The following is a 12,774-nucleotide window of genomic DNA, read 5'->3' as shown; positions in this document are numbered from 1 at the left end:
GATGAAGCTGGAGTGAAAGATCAGGCCGTACTTGGGCGTGTTGCCCTTAGTCTTCAGCGCCCTGTGGTTGTGGTGGGGATTGGGGATGCAGGCATCAGCACTGGGGGGGTTGAGGTCAGCGTGAATGTCTGCGCGTGACCTTTGGGTGAGCGCTAGAACCCCCTGGTGGGCCCGTGAGCATGGACAGGAGCCATTCCGCGACACTGTCCCCCCTACCTTCCCAAACCTTTATTCACCTGAACAGGGCCTTCTCCGCCCCCAGGATCTGCACGGTGGAGGCCGGGTACTTGGCCAGGTTGGTCAGCGACCCAGCGTGGCTGATCAGGCGCGCGCCCACGAGGTCCCCGATCAGCGCGGCCAGGTTGGGCGCCACGGCGTGCATCTTGTCGGCCAGGTAGGTGGCCAGCTTCTGCCGGTACTCGGCCAGCGAGATCACGCGCGCGGCAAAGGTCCCGATGTTCACCAGGTCGATGGGCGAGATGTCCTGGCCCATGGACATGCGCGCCGCCTCCACCACCTCCCGCGCCTTGTCTTCGTCGCCGATGATCTCCTGCAGCGCGCCCAGCTTGTCCTCCCCCAGCGTGGCCTTGTCCTTGATCAGCAGGGCCAGCTGCGCGTACTGGTAGTTGTCGCTCACAATCTTGACCAGCTCCGGGAAGTGCCAGGAGTACCACTCCCGCACGCGCATGACAAAGGTGTTCACGTCCTTGTCCAGCGTGTCCAGCAGCGCGATGGCCTGGATAATCATGTTGTCCGACTTGTGCACGTTGAACTTGACCTTGGCGCGGGAGTAGGAGTGGGCCAGGCCCAGCTGCGCGCGCGCGCTGTCGCCCTCCTCCAGCCCCCGGATGAAGGTGGTGAAGTGGGCGCGCACGCCGCGGATCAGCTCGCCTACAAACTCGTTGCACTCGCAGGGGACGGACGTCTCCTCCTGGATGGCGCTGCCCAGCTTGGGCTCCGACACGCCCAGCTTGAACTTGGCAGACGACGCCTTCTTCACCTTGGGCAGGCTGGAGGTCAGGAAGTTCTTCAGGTCCTCCGTCACCTAATGTATTTTCAGGGTAGATCATGGAGATTGGTATCAGAGGTTTGGATATATGTGGAATGAAATTGTTAATGTTTCAAGGGGACAGGAATGCATGGGGTGAGGATGGAGGCCAGAGGTACTAGGCAGGGGCAGAATGTAGAGCATGCTATGACCCATGGGCCCGGCGCTCATCGCGACATCAACATGCATGCATGTTCGACAGGGTGGGAGGGGCCCTAGCGCACCGTATCATATTCTACCCAACATTCTCCTTTTCATGAACCAAAGACGGCTATAAGATATTCCAGTCGCCACCAAACACCACACCGTGCACCATCCCGCTACCCAGGCGGGTGAGGGGCAGGACCCACCTGAGACTCGGACACGGCATTTATTTGCTCCAGCGCATTGGCGGCAGATGAGAATGGCCTGAAAGCCGTCAGCTTCACGGCCTTGCCGAAGCGAGACAGGTCTGTGACGGAGGCTTGCACGGCGTCCACCGAGGTGCCGATTTCGTCCAGGGCCGTCACCTCGAAGAGGGCATAGCCCGAGGCCGCCTCGAAGAGGAGGAACTGCGTCATTTTGGCACGTCTGGAAATACAGGGTGGGCCGGGAGGAGTGGTGTGCGATCTTTGAGAGGCCCCGGCCTGTGCGCCGCAGTGTTGGCGGGAGGGGGGTGGTGGGCGCGGAGTGCCAGCGGAGCACCAGAGGGGGCGAGCACCCCCCCCGAAGGGGAGGCTCATTGCCAGCCCTGCTGGACCCTGGACCGGCGCAATATGCTACTTTTGACTCTCATTTGATAAAAGATATCGAGCATGGCGCGTCCTGGCGGGCAGCGTGGCTCTCGGGGCCAGCCCCCCAAGCGCAAGAAGCGTGACGAGTTCTTCGAGGACGAGGATGCAGTGGACTTTTTCGAGGATGCCGGAGACAACCAGGCCGGGGAAGAGGCGGACGAGGGAGAACCAAGCAGCGATGAGGAGGAGACAGCGGAGCAGAAGCGGCTTCGACTAGGTGGGGCACCGGTGTGGTGTAAGCTGGGCAGGGTCATGGAACCCTTGCCTGGATGGTCCGGCCCTCTGACAGCCCTCCAATGACCTCCCTCCAACAGCCAAGGAGTACCTGGCCGGCATCAGGGCGGTGGAGGCTGCGGGCCGCGACGGGGCCGAGGACGGCGCGAGCGACGAGGACGGGCTGGACGCGGCCGTGGACCGCCGGCTGCGCCAGGACGCCGCCGAGGCCATGGGGTGGGCGCAGCGCGCCCTGGCGGCGCGTGTGGTGCTGCCCGAGGGCGTCCCCCGCTCCATCCCCGGGCAGAAGCTGCATAGGGGCCACTCCCAGAGCGTGACCGCGCTGGCGCTCACCGCCGACGACCGCACGCTCTACTCGGTGTCCAAGGACGGCACCATCCTCCGCCACGACATCGAGTCCGGGAACAGGTGGGGCGGAGGAGGAGCGATAGATGTTGCACCAGCTGGGGTTTGGGATATCGTTCATTCCCTTGAAATTTGGACTCGGAGCAATCCGGCCTTCCCTGGGATGACCTCCACGATCTATGATAAGGGCCGGCATGCATGCCAGTGCCCGATGCCAGCCTGCATGCCATGGCAAACTACAGCATCGAAGCCCTTGCCTCATCCTTCCTTCCCCCCCCCCATCTCCTCCCCACAAACAGGGAGCGCATGTCCTCCGGCGCGGCGGCTGGCCCCAGCGGTGCCCCCGCCGCCCACTGGGTCGTGCCCGGCGCCCGCCAGACCAGCCGCGCTGCGCTGCTCGCGTGCGCGGTTTCCTCAGACGGCGTGTACGTCGCGGCGGGGCGGCGGCTCCCGTGTGGTGCACGTCTGGGACACCCGCGCCGGCCTGGCACCCATAAAGTCCTTCCCCGGGCACAAGGACGCGGTCACTGCGCTCGCCTTCCGCCTGGGCACGCATGAGCTCTTCTCCGGGTCGCTGGACCGATCCGTGAAGCTGTGGAGCCTGGACGACCTGGCCTATGTCGACTCCCTCTTCGGCCACCAGGCAGAGGTCAGGCAGGGGAGGCAGGGGGGGGAGGGGGAGGGGGGGGAAAGGCGCAGCAGGGGTGCTTCCTACGTTGGATGGCCTGCATTGGTAAGCCTGTGCACCCAAACTTTGGGGTTGAGGGTCAATTGAGCAATATTTGGGGCCAGGAGATGCAGGTTATGGCAATTGCAGGATGAAGTTGATGCATGGGACCTGCAGGGCACCTAAGTCCGTACCTGACACACCCCCCCCCCCCCTGCCCTCCCAACCAATGGCTCAGGTGCTGGCCCTGGACGCGCTGCGCACGGAGCGCGTGCTCTCCGTCGGCGGCGACCGCACCTGCCGCCTGTGGAAGATCCCGGAGGAGACGCAGCTTATCTTCCGCGGCTACCACCCTGTGATCGAGAGCTGCGCCTTCACCAAGGGCGGCGAATGGGTGACCGGTGCGGCAGACGGCGCGCTGGGCCTCTGGAGCGCGGCGCGCAAGAAACCGCTGCAGAGCATCCGTGCCGCGCACAGCGCGGAGGCAGACGCCAGTCCCCTGGGCAGCATCGGGGGGAATGCGGCGGCGGGTGTCCTGTCCGTCGCCGTCTGCCCCGCTTCGGACCTTGTGGTGGGTACCGAGTGCGGGGAATCAGGAGCCCTGTGTGGTTGTGGAGGGGTGGATGACGCTGCATGCGGTCTGCCGATGATGTGTGATAGAAACTTGCTGGCCATTCGGACCCTGACCCATGCGAGTGATCCCTCTGTGATCGGCACCTGATTGCCCCGTGTCATGGCTCTCAAGACTCATACGATTTCCCCCCCTTGTTCTCCTTCCCCCCTCAGGCAACTGGAGCCGGGGACGGCCTGGTTCGCCTGTGGAGCCTGGACAAGGGCACCAAGGGGACCAAGGGCCTCAGCCAGCTGGGCGGGCTCCCCGCGCGTGGCTTTGTCAACGGCCTGGCCGTCGCGCGGAGCGGGCGCTTTGTGGCCGCCGGCATGGGCCAGGAGCCGCGCATGGGGCGGTGGGGGCGCGACGGGAAAGCACGGAACGGCGTCCTCATCCTGCCGCTCACGCTGCGCGCCGAGGATGCAGCCGAGGAGTGATTCGTGGTGAATGCCTGCACTCGCACATTTGGCGGCGGCACGAGCCTTTCCCTGGGCTGTATGTGACACACCACCCGCCTGTGTGACCTCCTTCGAGACCCCCGGTGGACTGTGATTCCATGTGCGCTCGCACGGCATGCCCCAGGGTCACAGCGAGCAACCAAGAAGGTGGTGGCAAACACGTGTGTCATTGTTTGCTGCGCCCAGCAAGAGAGGGGAGAAAGGGCCGGCAGGAATTCTGAGGCAAAGGGCGCCAAAGAGGGATGCCCATGGATGGGTGGGGGTCCCCAAAGTGGAAGCAGGCGCACCACAAAAGCCCTGCCGCGGTCCAGATTTCACGCAGCAGCCTTGCAGGGAGTGGCAGGCATCGCGTGGTGCCCAAGGACGCGGCCGCGCTGCAGAGTGGGGTGCGCTCCGTCTGTGGACCTGGCGATCCCGCCTTGCCACGACCCCTGCGGCCGAGGCCCCTCGAGAACCCTACTCCTGGTCTGCCGCCTGGTCGTCGCCCCCCTGCTCCCTCACCATGCGGTCCACCAGCGCCTGGAGCGCGGCGCGGTCCCGCTCCGCGACGTAGGACTGCGCAAACTGCTCCACCACGCTGCGCAGGAAGCTGGCGAGCATGAGGGCGGTGAGCGCGCCCCAGGGCGAGGGCAGCGCGCCGCGGGCGGCCGCCGCCAGCCGGCGCGGGTCACGCGCCGCGCCGCGCAGGCGCGCGGCCCAGGAGCGCACACTGGGCGGCGCAGCGGCACGCGCGGCCACGCCGTCCTGGAAGGCGGCGATGCGGGCGTTGACGACGGCGTGCAGCGCCTGCGCAGGCGTGGCGCCGCCCGGGCCCGGAGCCAGGAAGGGCAGGCGGGCCGGGGTGGCCGCCTCGATGGCCGCAAAGGCGCGCTCTCGGGTGCCTTCCCGGAACAGGGCCACGAAGAAGGCGGTCTGCCCCGCCACCTTGATCACGCCCTTGCCCAGCAGCGTGGCCCCAAAGAACTCCCAGAAGGGCATGAGGAAGTGGCCGCAGGTGATGCCGCAGAGGTCGAAGGCCGCGTTGGGGTAGGCCGCCAGCGCCAGGATGCCCCAGAAGCCGTGGCGCTGGATGAAGCGCAGCATCCAGTTCTTCATGGCCGCCACCAGGGCCGCCAGCGGGTCGCGCGCCTTGGCCGGGTCGGCCACCGCCGTGGCGGGGGCGCCGGGGCCCACCCCGGCGCCGCCCAGCATGGCCTCCACCTCGGCGCTGCGCTCGCCCAGGCGTGCGGCGTGGTAGGAGATGGCGTAGGGCGGGATCTCGCCCAGAGCGGTGCCGCAGCCCCACAGCACGCAGGTGCCGATCACCTTCCAGAACACGTCCCAGAAGCCCACGGGGCCGGGAGGGTGCGCGCCGCAGTGGAAGCCCTCGCTGGAGGACCAGGTGTCGCCCCGCGCGTCGAAGCGCAGGTGCCCGCACTGCTCGGCCGCCAGGCACACCTGAGAGGGGTGGGGGGAAAGGGGGTGGAAAGCGGGAATCAGGCCGGGCGGGTGGTAAGAATGAGCCGTTTGGGACGAGTGTCGAAGGCGGCAGGCAAGTAAATCCCGGCGCCCGGCGATTCCATGCCAGCATCCGCCATCTCCGGAACCAGAACATACAATGCATGCGCTGACACAGCCTGCACGCCCCCCTGACGGACCCCACCACACGGCACGCAGGCTACCTTGAGGATGTGCGGGAAGAGGAAGAGGAGGCCGGAGTGCATGCCGGTGCCCAGGCCGATGGAGGAGAGCACGCCCAGGCCCACCCACCACACGGCGTACTGCAGCCAGGCCTCCGCCTCGCCCAGCGCCCCCGAGGCCACCCCCGCGACCCTGAGCGCCAGGTACGCGGCGATGAGCGGGACGCCCAGGCCCAGGAAGAGGCGGTGGGAGGTGAGCCAGCGCACGCCGCGCCAGCCTGCGTCAGCCAAGCTCTTGCCGAACGCCAGGCAGGTGGGTAAGGGGGAGGAGAAGAGGGTCAGGCGGGAGCGGGAGGCGGCCATGCGGGATCGGACCTGAGATGTGAGGTGAGGGGTTGGGAGTGCGTGATCGCGGCGGGCGTGGCCCAGCGAGAATCGAATATGGACAGGGACAGGACCACCCCCAGAAGCCCTCTGACCTGCTCGATCACCAGCTGGTCCTCGGGCGGCAGCTTCGCCATGGCCTCGTGAAACAATGCAGGCATCTCGTGATAGATCGGGTAATGCTAGCGGCCGGGTGGTGCACCGCGGCATGGGCGCCCGGGCGGTCTCCTCCCTGGCCACCAGGGGTGCGCAGACTGGGACTGAATCACACGAGGAGATCCCGAGTGGTCGGTGGATTATTGATCAGTGTCGCAGATCAAAACTTGGAATTTGCAGCGTCACGATTTCGGGCCGTGAGTCCCTCGGGCCCGAAATTTGAGCAATCTCGACACATGCGGAATTCGGGGCGCCCCACAGCCTGTGTGCGATGGACAGCATGTTACCCCACCACATGCCTATCCCATGGGCCCCTGGTCCCGCTCGGTCGACTCTTGATCCTGAACCAGTCATGACAGCGTCTCTCACTGGCACAGAAAGCGTGAGGGTCAGGAAGGCGCCTCAGTACAGGCCCAGGACCTTCCACCATGCCCCTCCGACCACGCCAAAGATGAGGAGGTTGACCACCGCCATGAGTGCCCCGTAGCTGAACACCTCCTTCAGCTCCAGATAGCCTTGTGATGTTGATGTGCAGGAACGGAGAGTGAGACAGGTCCATCGGACTGGATGGAGGACGCCAGGAGCATTCGCACGGCGTGGTTCATCGTCAGGTTCCCATTAGAATGCTCTCGATCTCTAGGAGCTGTGCCCCTGCCCCACAACACAAGCCTGTCAGTCGCTCTCCAGGTCCCCCCCACCAATCCCACACACCTGCTCCATAGTACACGGCTGCCTGGCCCGACCCAAAGTGGGTGATGGAGCCAAAGAGGTTGCTCATGAAGCCCAGGGACAGCGCCCCGAGGACGGCGGGCACCCCCGCCACCTGCATCATGCCCAGGAAGGCGGCATACAGCGCGCCCACATGCGCGGTCTGGGAGGCAAACATGTAGTGCAGCGCAAAGTACGCGGCGTTGAGCAGGCCGAAGACGACGGGCCAGCTGAGGTTGGCGGCCACCAGCCTCTCCCCAACCGCCCCGGCAAAGTGGGAGATGATGCCAAAGGATGCCAGCTGCCCAGACATGCCCACCAGGACTGGGGTGCGATGGAAGGGGAATGGGGCTTGTTGAGCGGGTAGGGTTGATGTGGCTCTGGTTGCAGAGCCGCCACGCCTCCCTCACAAATCTTCTCGAGACCCCGGACCCTCACAACCAATCCTACGTCCCACCTGCGAACCAGAAGAGGGTGTCCCAAGCGGCCGGGTGCCCGATGCAATCCCTCCACGTCAGCACCCCCGTGGAGAGGAGGGCGCAGAGGCCCAGCATGGCCGTCACAACTGCACTGATGCCCAACATGTCCCCAGCCACCTGGGGCGGCGGTGAGATGGGGTTGCATCGTACACGAGCAGTACCCTTATGTGTTTGCATGGAAAGTGATGGGCGCTCTAGGGTTTGTAGGGACAAAGGACCCAAGCACCAGCAGTGGCCACCACGGGGTGTGCTCGAATGCTCAAGCATGCCCTGGCACCCCAAGAGCCACATCACAAACAGTTCCACACACAAGCCCTGTCCACAGCAGGGTGAATCGCCGTGAGCAGACCTCCCCTTCTGAAAGCAAATCAGACATCCACACGCACAAGACCTCCCACTCACCCAGAGGCAGACCGCGGCTCCCATGGTGGCCAGCATGATCCTCTCGTTGGTGGACATGGGTCCCATCCTCGTCAGCTGCTCTTGCGCCAGCTGCAGCAGGATGACAAAGTTGAGGCACTGGGACCCAGGCAGGGGCGTTTTGTGGGCTGCGACCAGACTCTGGGCCCCATGCCCTGCGAACAACCTCACTACTGGACACCCATCCAGGCATGCACGTTAGCTTTCCCATGCCCACGATCGCCTCCACCCCTGGCAACAGCCTCACCTTTGGGGCCTCGGGTGTGTCCTTGACAGAAGGGGGGAACAGCTTGTACATGATCAGGGGTGTGAGCAGCAGACCGGTCAGGGCTGGGAGCGATGCGGCCTGCACAGGAATGGGAGCGTTCTGATGAGATGTGTGCTGTCGCAGGGCATGGGGGAGCTCGCAGCATCGCGTGTATGGCAGCACACCCCACACACTGCCGCGCCCGCGAGTGCCACCCCTCCACTTGCCTTGAACCAGGTGGTCCAGGCGCTGGGCACGACCACCCCCAACTCGGCCGCCAGCTTCATGCATAGCAGGTTCTGGGCAGCTGCCGTGAGAAACAGGGCCGAGGAGCAGGTGGAGCCCTGCAGCTGGTTCATCACCAGGAAGGCCCCCAGCTTGCGCCGGGAGGGCGTGTCTGCAGGGAGGGATGGGGGACACCAAGGGGTCGAGATCATCCTGGGATGGATTGCGGGGCTGGAGAAACGCCAGGCAGGGGCGAGACAGTGACCCTCTGTACATTCAGGTCACCAAAACGTGTTCCTGTTCGGTGTGCGGCGGCGCCTAGAGCGCTCTGGATCAACACAAGCAACATGCTAGGCTCGCGCCGGGGCGAGCCACAGTCATGTAGCCACGGCAGCCATCGCGCTCCACCCATAGTCCCCCGTGCCCAATGACCAACTCACTGGGCTTGCTGTCTGCCTGCTGGGAGAGCGAGGCGATGATGGGCATGAAGATGCCGCCGGCACGCGCGGTGGTGGACGGCATGGCAGGAGCGATGACGGCCTCGGCAGCTGACAGCCCGTACGCCAGTCCCAACGTGGACTTGCCTGCGGGTCAACATGGTTGATGGACCGGCTGGGGCACCGAAGAAGCACTCTCTGCGACAGGTATTTCCGACGCCGTGATAAGTACAGATCCAGGGAACAGCATCAGGGCCTTCTCCTCACCAAAAAACTTGACAAAGATGGTGGCGACCCGCTGGCCAAGTCCCGTCTTCTCAAAGCCCTGCCGACAGATGTGCAGCCGGGGTGTGTGTGTGTGTGTGGAAGGGCGCAAGGGTGGATGGGTGGTGTAACCCTCGGGAACAGGGGTCCACGAAACCTCGCCAGCCTGGCTGGAGGCACCCCCCACCCTTGCCTTCATCCCGGCTCTGCCGACGGTCCCGCACACAAGGCAGTCCTGGAGCAGAACTTTCGCACCTTGGCAAAGAAGAAAGACACCACGATGAGCCAGATGACGTCGTTGGTGAATGCGGTGAAGGCCTGTGCAAAGGTGAGCGTCTTGGTGGCCACCGCGGTCGTCACGCCCAGGAAAGCCCAGGCCCCAACAGGGAGCGGCTCCAGGACGAGGCCTGGGACGGGAGTGGAGCAGAGAGGGTCATGGCTTGAGTGTCCCAGCCAGCACCTAAGTGCAGCAGCTGCGCAATGCACCAGATTCTGGGAATTGCACGCATGTCCATGCCACACTCCGCTGCACCAGCCCCAGCATAACGACCTGCAATGGTGCTGACAAAGATGGACAGCAGCGTCCAGGCTTGCAGAGAGATCTCAGGGGGGATGGGCACCAGGAAGCGGACGGCCAGGCCGAGGCCGATGGATGCCAGCATCGGCACCGGCTTTGCACCCTGAACATGAGTGCACGGAGGTGGGGGGGTGGGTAAAGCCGGCCAGGCACGCAGATTGGCGAGGAATTTGGGAATTCATTGAGCAGATGATTGCAAGAACATCGCAGGAGAGGCACTGAAGGCAACAAGTGCTGCTAAGCGCTCATTGGCACCATCTTTCGCCCGCCTCCAGGGTGCCCTCCTCAGTACCTGCCAAGCCCGAGGCTCGGACGGACTCGCGACCGAGCCGCCGGCCGAGGCTGAGGCTGAGGCCAGGAGTGGCAGTGTGTGATCACGCACAACCTCCATGGGGTGGTAGATGGGGCTCATCCTCCCGCGCCTGGCGGGTCCGAACCCTAGCCTGCGGTAAGCATAACAGCACGACTCGAGTGGTGAAGGCGTGGCTTCATCCCATCGGAAAGGCACCCAGGAACCTACTTATTTGTAGTACTGAGGAAGTTTGTGAAGGCCCGCTGCTGTGCCCTGCAGCCGGAGGTCACGAGGCACCGCGGAGGGCGCGCGGCAGGTCGGCTGCTGCCCAGTCCGAGACACTGGATGGCTGGCATTGTGCCTTCCTAATGGTAGTAATGAGCACGATATACAGCTACAGACCTGGGATCGGAAGAGACTGGCCCAAAGTCCGCATGGTGGAGCTAAGGCCATCGGGTTAAGTGGTCGCCCCACGCAGGCGCAGCAGGGATGGACTGGATTCTGGATGCAGCTGATCAACCCCTGCCAACAAGCACCGATGTTTTTCGATGACCTTCCAGTATGGTTTAGACTGGAGGCCGCGCGATCGAGCCGAAATAGCAAAGTCTTCGAGGACGGCGAGCAAGGTGCCCAGTTCCGCAACCTTGGTGACAGGGCCGCAGGCAATCTACCGGGCCTGACGGTCGTCAATACTCTCTATTCCATATTGCGAGACGGTAAACTAACAGTCTCTGAATTCTGCAACCAAGGGGCTGGTTTCCCTTCATGCTGTCGCATCCGCAGCGTCTGAGCACCTGTTTCACAGCACGCCAAACTCCTCCCGCTCGTGCCCGCAACACCCTCGTCCCCAGGGTGCGTACCTTCGTGTCATGGCCATAAGAACAAACTTTCTTCTGCGCCTACGATTGCGCGTGCTGCTCCCAATGAGTGTGGTGTATAAGATGGATTAACACCGCTGCATAAGGGATACCACTCTGTCGGCTACATCGCAGGTTGGCAGGAGGCCTTTCCGCAGGACTGCCAAAGCCTTTGCTGCGGCCGGGGCCGCGCCCAGTGCATCATCCGACGACCCTGCCGAGGAGAAGGTATCCTTGGAAACTGCGCTGCGAGAAGCCCAGGAAGCCCTGACTTTCGTTGAGGAGTTCCAGGGTCGGGTTACCTCCCTCCCCAGCGCCCGCCTGCCCACGACGGTGAGGAAAAAGGGACTAGGGATCTGTGTGAGAAACCCTGCTCACAGCTTTCTTTCTGTATGCAGCTGTGTGGTAGAGGTAGGTGCAATGCGGTCAGCACGCCAGGCTGGCATGGCACGGCAGCTGTCTTCACAGCCCATCAGCTCTCCCTGCATCTCCCCGCACACACCTTTGGATAAGAAACCCCCACCCACCTACCTCTGCTGCCCCCAGCTAGACATGGTGTTAGCCAAGCTGAAGCCCGTCCTTCAGGTCGCCGGCCTGGTGGCGCTGTGCGCCGCCATCCACGCCCTGGGCATCCCCGGTCGCCTGGTCGGCGGCCTGACCCTGGCGCTGTCGGCCGCCTCCTGGGGCCTGTCCCGGGGTTCCCTGGACCGCTCCGGCGCGGCAGCTGCGGTGGTGGTGGGCTGGATCACCATCGCCACCTCCATGACCGGCGGCCTGCTCCTCCTCACCTTCTTCGTGGCCTCCTCCAAGCTCACCGCGCTGTGCGACCACGAGAAGGAGCTGGACGACGACCACAAGCCCGGGGGCAACCGCGACTGGACCCAGGTCCTGTCCAACTCCGCCGTGCCCACCGCGCTGCTGGCGGCCGCCGCGGCGCTGGGCACCGCTCCCACGCTGGGCCCGCGCCACCTGGCGGCGCTGCATGCGGCCGTGCTGGGCTACTACGCCTGCTGCTGCGGCGACACCTGGGCCTCGGAGATCGGCCAGTTGTCCGACGCGCAGCCGCGCCTGCCCTGGGGCCGGCCCGTGCGCCCGGGGACAAACGGGGGCGTCACGCCGCTGGGTACCGCCGCCAGCGCCGCGGGCGGGCTCTTCATGGGCGCCATGGCCGCCGTCGGCTGCCTGGTCAGGCCGGGCAGGGCCTGGGGCTGGGCCGCGCCCACGGGGCCCCTGTGGGGCGTGCTCCTGATGGGTGAGTGGGGGCGGACAGAAATGTGTGTTGTTTGGATGGGGTGGAGGTGGGACCTGGAGGAAAAGGGTCGGCGGAGGCGGTTGCAGCGGGGAGGCAGCTGGTCTGTGCTGCCGCATCTCTTGGGCGCCTGAGTGGCCGGCGTCTGTGCTCCAGATGCACCCCAGCCTGCACCACCGGAAGAACTCTCAATCCTGTACCCTGCGCATCCCTTCAATCTACCCCACCCCAACCCTCACCGTCCCTGCATCGCGCTCCAGGCCTCGTGGCAGGCGTCGGGGGCTCCTTCCTGGACTCCATCCTGGGCGCCACCGTGCAGTTCACGGGGTACAACCGGGACACACACAAGGTGACGAGCCAGACGGGGGAGCACATCTCCTTCATTGCCGGCCGGCCCTGGCTGAGCAACAGCGGGGTCAATGTAGCCTCGGCATGCGGCACCGCGCTGGCCTGCGCAGCAGCCACGCTGGTCTGGGCAGTGTGAGGGCTGTGGGGGCGAGGAAATGCACATTGGCATGAGCCTGGTGGGAGGTGGTATGACACCTGAGCATGCACGAGCCTTTTGGCACTATGGAGCCGGCTTGTGAGTTGTTTCTTCCCGGCGCCAGCAGGAAGTGGGGGTGAATGTCAAGTGTCAGAGTGGTGATGTGGATGTGCGGTTGCTGCACTGGGGCTGCCGAGACGACGAGGCCCGAGCCCTAGCGCTTCGTTAGGAGTTACGTTCG

The 12,774-nt window shown here is 64.8% G+C and overlaps 5 protein-coding genes across 5 annotated transcripts in view; 2 read left to right on the top strand and 3 right to left on the bottom strand.

The window, feature by feature from the left end:
* Positions 1-1,608, bottom strand: part of F751_6384 (Nucleolar protein 56) — a gene marked incomplete at both ends in the record, with an annotated part of 3,352 nt that extends 1,744 nt beyond the window's left edge. Inside the window, 3 exons of the mRNA XM_011403359.1 lie at positions 32-61; positions 237-1,045; positions 1,399-1,608. Coding sequence (XP_011401661.1) covers positions 32-61; positions 237-1,045; positions 1,399-1,608 — 1,049 coding nt within the window. The remainder of the gene's footprint in view (positions 1-31; positions 62-236; positions 1,046-1,398) is intronic.
* Positions 1,609-1,842: 234 nt separating this feature from the next.
* Positions 1,843-4,114, top strand: F751_6383 (U3 small nucleolar RNA-interacting protein 2; the record flags this gene model as incomplete). Its single annotated transcript, XM_011403358.1, has 6 exons — positions 1,843-2,038; positions 2,136-2,463; positions 2,700-2,760; positions 2,819-3,049; positions 3,306-3,638; positions 3,854-4,114. The coding sequence occupies 6 exons, from the start codon at positions 1,843-1,845 to the stop codon at positions 4,112-4,114; spliced, it is 1,410 nt and encodes a 469-aa protein (XP_011401660.1).
* A 477-nt stretch (positions 4,115-4,591) lies between these two features.
* F751_6382 (Vacuole membrane protein 1-like protein) lies at positions 4,592-6,299 on the bottom strand (the record flags this gene model as incomplete). Its single annotated transcript, XM_011403357.1, has 5 exons — positions 4,592-4,699; positions 4,844-5,224; positions 5,336-5,572; positions 5,797-6,129; positions 6,234-6,299. 5 exons carry the CDS (start codon positions 6,297-6,299, stop codon positions 4,592-4,594), a joined length of 1,125 nt encoding a protein of 374 aa, XP_011401659.1.
* Positions 6,300-6,696: 397 nt separating this feature from the next.
* Positions 6,697-9,736, bottom strand: F751_6381 (Dicarboxylate transporter 1, chloroplastic; the record flags this gene model as incomplete). The annotated part of the gene is made up of 10 exons (XM_011403356.1): positions 6,697-6,809; positions 7,006-7,326; positions 7,460-7,598; positions 7,884-8,000; positions 8,149-8,247; positions 8,343-8,545; positions 8,814-8,957; positions 9,078-9,135; positions 9,330-9,481; positions 9,625-9,736. The coding sequence occupies 10 exons, from the start codon at positions 9,734-9,736 to the stop codon at positions 6,697-6,699; spliced, it is 1,458 nt and encodes a 485-aa protein (XP_011401658.1).
* A 1,076-nt stretch (positions 9,737-10,812) lies between these two features.
* On the top strand, positions 10,813-12,533 carry F751_6380 (Transmembrane protein 19; the record flags this gene model as incomplete). Its single annotated transcript, XM_011403355.1, has 4 exons — positions 10,813-10,872; positions 10,936-11,133; positions 11,347-12,052; positions 12,310-12,533. 4 exons carry the CDS (start codon positions 10,813-10,815, stop codon positions 12,531-12,533), a joined length of 1,188 nt encoding a protein of 395 aa, XP_011401657.1.
* Between the last annotated feature and the right edge of the window lie 241 nt (positions 12,534-12,774).

The sequence above is a fragment of the Auxenochlorella protothecoides genome, assembly GCF_000733215.1.
Source record: "Auxenochlorella protothecoides strain 0710 unplaced genomic scaffold scaffold87, whole genome shotgun sequence".
NCBI lineage: Eukaryota > Viridiplantae > Chlorophyta > Trebouxiophyceae > Chlorellales > Chlorellaceae > Auxenochlorella > Auxenochlorella protothecoides.
The sequence above is the reverse complement of the archived record's forward strand: the minus strand, read 5'-3'. Positions and strand labels throughout refer to the sequence as shown.